The sequence below is a fragment of the Trachypithecus francoisi genome, unplaced genomic scaffold, assembly GCF_009764315.1.
Source record: "Trachypithecus francoisi isolate TF-2019V2 unplaced genomic scaffold, Tfra_2.0 Lachesis_group5, whole genome shotgun sequence".
Taxonomy (NCBI): Eukaryota; Metazoa; Chordata; class Mammalia; order Primates; family Cercopithecidae; genus Trachypithecus; species Trachypithecus francoisi.
In genome coordinates this window covers 109,046,428-109,050,840 of record NW_022681470.1, presented here as the reverse complement: position 1 = coordinate 109,050,840, position 4,413 = coordinate 109,046,428, and the positions used below count along the sequence as shown (strand labels likewise).

General features: G+C 45.7%; 1 protein-coding gene across 1 annotated transcript; it reads right to left on the bottom strand.

The window, feature by feature from the left end:
* Positions 1-3,460: 3,460 nt before the first annotated feature.
* LOC117075903 (60S ribosomal protein L39-like) lies at positions 3,461-3,629 on the bottom strand. The gene has a single exon (XM_033198699.1). The coding sequence runs from the start codon at positions 3,627-3,629 to the stop codon at positions 3,474-3,476; it is 156 nt and encodes a 51-aa protein (XP_033054590.1). The 3' UTR covers positions 3,461-3,473.
* Between the last annotated feature and the right edge of the window lie 784 nt (positions 3,630-4,413).

The following is a 4,413-nucleotide window of genomic DNA, read 5'->3' as shown; positions in this document are numbered from 1 at the left end:
GATTCTCCTGCCTCAGCCTACTGAGTAGCTGGCACTACAGGCATGCACCACCACATCTGGCTAATTTTTGTATTTTCAGTAGAGATGGGGTTTCACCATGTTGACCAGGATGGTCTCAATCTCCTGACCTCGTGATCCGCCCACCTCGGCCTCCCAAAGTGCTGGGATTACAGGCGTGAGCCACCGCACCTGGCCAGACTCATACAATTATTATCCTCATTTTACAGAGGAGGAAACTAAGGCCCAGAGGAGTTAAGTAATCTTCCGAGAGCCACACAGGCAGTCAGTGGTAGAACCAGGCTTTGAACCCAGGGATTTCTGACCCCAGCACCCACCATACTTGCTGCCTCTGGGAATGTGCGTTTCTGAGTGCCCGATGTGGGAGGAGGCACAGAGAGCCTTCTGGCAGGGAGCTGGGCTGACTTCCATGCAAGCAGGTCCTGAGGCAGGGTCCCAAGGTGTCTGCCCCTTCCTGTGCAGTATAAATTGCTCAGCTTCCTGGGGAAGATTCCAGAAGCTAGGCTGCCCCAGATGGGATGAGCGGGAGGGAGGTTGCCTAGGAGAGCCAGGGTGTCTAGTCACAATGTCAAGCTTGTGGAAGAAATATTCCTTTTGTTGTTCATATTCTTGTTGCTCTAATCACTGTGAGACCATCCAGTACATTGTTGATCGCTGCAAACGTGCATTTAAGACCTTGAGAGAATACAGCACAACAGGGAGGCCACTGTAATGACTGTCAGGACAATTTACCAAAAGTTTGGAGTGTTCCTTAGTCAAGGTCCCCATGAACCAAACCAATGAAAATAAACAAAAGAAAACCAAAAGTTAATGGCTAGAACAAACTATTAACTCAGTCTCTGAGTCTACAGGGCAGTAAAGAAGATTTCTAGATGTTGGTCTGTTCCATGATAAGCAGGTCTATGCAGTCCTACCCACAAATACCAAGAGAGCTGACAGGCTGGCCAGTTGCAGTGGCTCCCACCTGTAATTCCAGCCCTTTGAGAGGCTGAGGTAGAAGGATCACTTGAACCCAGGAGTTTGAGACCAGCCTGGGCAACATAGCAAGACCCCATCCCTATTTTTAAAAAGAGAGCTGAGAGGCTGAAAAAAGAGGGTGACAAATCCAGTTTCTCTGAAATAAACATTTAATAGGAACTCACAAATGGAAGTCATGACTTGGGCAGCCACAAGATAGTGGGTCCTTGCACTGTCAATGTTGCTTTCCAGACCCAGGGCTTATACACCACAGGGAAAGGGCATCTGTGCTTCAGGAGGAATGTGTGGGACAGTTGAAATTGACTCCTTAGGGAAAGGCAAGCACACTGTGTGCGTCACAGCCTACAAATTGCCTAAGGGCAGGATTTATGTTAAGTACATGCTAACAGTAGACAAAGTAGAAATCTCAGTGACATTCCCATAACTGGGGTTAATCAGAAGTCAAAGTGGCAAATTAGCATCCAAGATGGAGTTGCTTTAACCTCCACATGTTCTCAAAGCATTTTTATTTGGAAAGGGGTCAGGCAGTGGCAGTCTGACAGATTTTCCTGGTTCACAGTTTGCACCAGGTGTTCCAGTGAACTTTCTGAGTAATTTAGCCACAGGCATGAAGGTTGTTCATATAGAAGCTGTTATGATAATTTCTCTGAAGTCTGTAGCAAGTCTTCCAGTTTCAACTTGCAGCGTTCTAAGACTAGATAACTTTTTTTTTTTTTTTTTTTTGAGACAGAGTCTCGCTCTGTCACCCAGGCTGGAGTGCAGTGGCGCGATCTTGTCTCACTGCAAACTCCACCTCCCAGGTTCATACCATTCTCCTGCCTCAGCCTCCAGAGTAGCTGGGACTACAGGCACCCACCACCGCGCCCGACTAATTTTTTTTGTACTTTTAGTAGAGACAGGGTTTCACTGTGTTAGTCAGGATGGTCTCGATCTCCTGACCTCGTGATCCGCCCACCTCAGCCTCCCAAAGTGCTGGGATTACAGGCGTGAGCCACTGAGCCTGGCTTTTTTTTTTTTTTTTTTGAGACAGATTCTCATTCTCTTACCCAGGCTGGAGTATGGTGGCGCGATCTCGGCTCACTGCAACCTCTGCCTCCTGGGTTCAAGTGATTCTCCTGCCTCAGCCTCCTGAGTACCTGGGATTACAGGTGTGTGCCATCACACCCAGCTAACTTTTGTATTTTTAGTAGAGGCGGGGTTTCGCCTCAGGCGATCCACCCGCCTTGGCCTCCCAAAGTGCTGGGATTACAGACATGAGCCACTGCACCTGGCTGACTAGAAACCTTTTTAAGCCAGGTCAGTTTTGTTCCAAGGGGTGCTTTATTGGCTCCATAATGCCAACCTTAGTTCCTTAAAGCTGCCTAGTCATATCTCGAAATATGACATTCCAGTTAAAGCCTTGGTTAATTTAACCAGTGTTTCCATTATGTTTGCTACAGGAAAACAGGTTCTTATTGAACTTATGCAAACAACTTACGTTGCCATAAAAATAAGGATACTCACTACTAGTTTCATAATTCTGGAGGGATCGGGTAGGGAGTAAAAAGTAAATGTTATCATTTTTGTTCACAAAAGTATACTTTACCAAATTTCTGTAAGCTACAGATAGCTTAAGAAAAAAGAAAAGCAGGCCGGGCATGGTGGCTCAAGCCTGTAATCCCAGCACTTTGGGAGGCTGAGACGGGCGGATCACGAGGTCAGGAGATCAAGACCATCCTGGCTAACACGGTGAAACCCCGTCTCTACTAAAAAATACAAAAAAACTAGCCGGGCGAGGTGGCGGGCACCTGTAGTCCCAGCTACATGGGAGGCTGAGGCAGGAGAATGGCGTAAACCCGGGAGGCGAAGCTTGCAGTGAGCTGAGATCCGGTCACTGCACTCCAGCCCGGGCGACAGAGCGAGACTCCATCTCAAAAAAAAAAAAAAAGAAAAGAAAAAGAAAAAAAAATTCTTAAATCAAGAAAACAAATTATTGGCCGGGCGCGGTGGCTCAAGCCTGTAATCCCAGCACTTTGGGAGGCCGAGACGGGCGGATCACGAGGTCAGGAGATCGAGACCATCCTGGCTAACACGGTGAAACCCCGTATCTACTAAAATATACAAAAAATTAGCCGGGCGAGATGGCGGGCGCCTGTAGTCCCAGCTACTCGGGAGGCTGAGGCGAGAGAATGGCGTAAACCCGGAGGCGGAGCTTGCAGTGAGCTGAGATCCGGCCACTGCACTCCAGCCTGGGCGACAGAGCGAGACTCCGTCTCAAAAAAAAAAAAAAAAAAAAAAAAAGAAAACAAATTATTTATTATTTGAAATGAAAGGCCTCATATTTATTACTGAACCCAGCCAACCAACATGTTCATAACAGATTCAGAGAGGAAAACATGTTGAACTCTCCAGATAGTGGTGACATTTTCAGCTTGATATGGTAACGTGACTGTGACTTCAGACAGCATAAATATGTGAGCCATCTTATGTGCAATTCTTTATAGACCCAGCTTGGTTCTTCTCCAATGTCTCCTTTTGGAGTTGTACCTTATTTTATTACCAGTTTTCATCTGAATCCACTGGGGAATGGAACGATTTTGCTTTTGGTTGTTAGCCAGGAATGGCTTAATCCTGAAGGTCTTGTGAGAAGACATGGCGAGAAGCAGAGTCAAGCACACACCACGATGGCGGAGAAACAAAGAGAGTATTCTATTTTATTAATTTTTTTTTTTTTTGAGACAGAGTCTTGCTCTGTTACCCAGGCTAGGGTGCAATGGCACTATCTTGGCTCATTGCAACCTCCACCTCCTAGGTTCAAGCGATTCTCCTACCTCAGCCTCCCAAGTAGCTGGGATTACAGGCGCCTGCCACCACACCCAGCTAATTGTTGTATTTTTAATAGAGACTAAAAATACAACATGTTCATCAGGCTGGTCTTGGAAGTCCTGACCTCAGGTCATCCACCCCCCTTGGCCTCTCAAAGTACTGGGATTACAGGCATGAGCCACCACACCCGGCCTAGGAAACAAATATTAAAGAACCAGAAATATTTTAAACAAAAAGGCACAAACATTATCCTTGTCAGTTTATTCAGTCTCACGTGATTAATTCTTCTCCTGCCTAGTGTTGGGTTAGCAGTTTCATGAACCCATCAGTTTCCTTAGAGTTCTGGAAATTCTTACCCACTCCAATGGTATAATCTAATAGATATCAGAAACCTATACTTGTCAGAGTCCTTTCCATGAATTTTCTTGAAGATGAAACATTTTAGGATTATAGTTGTTTGCAAAAGCTTTCAGGAAAGTATCAGAGTAAAATAGTTAACTGTCTGAGGATAACAAGACTTAAAATGGTCAAGGTTAAAAATCTGATGTGAGTTTATTATAATACAATTGACATAGAAAATTCATTATTGGCTGGGCACGGTGGCTCATGCCT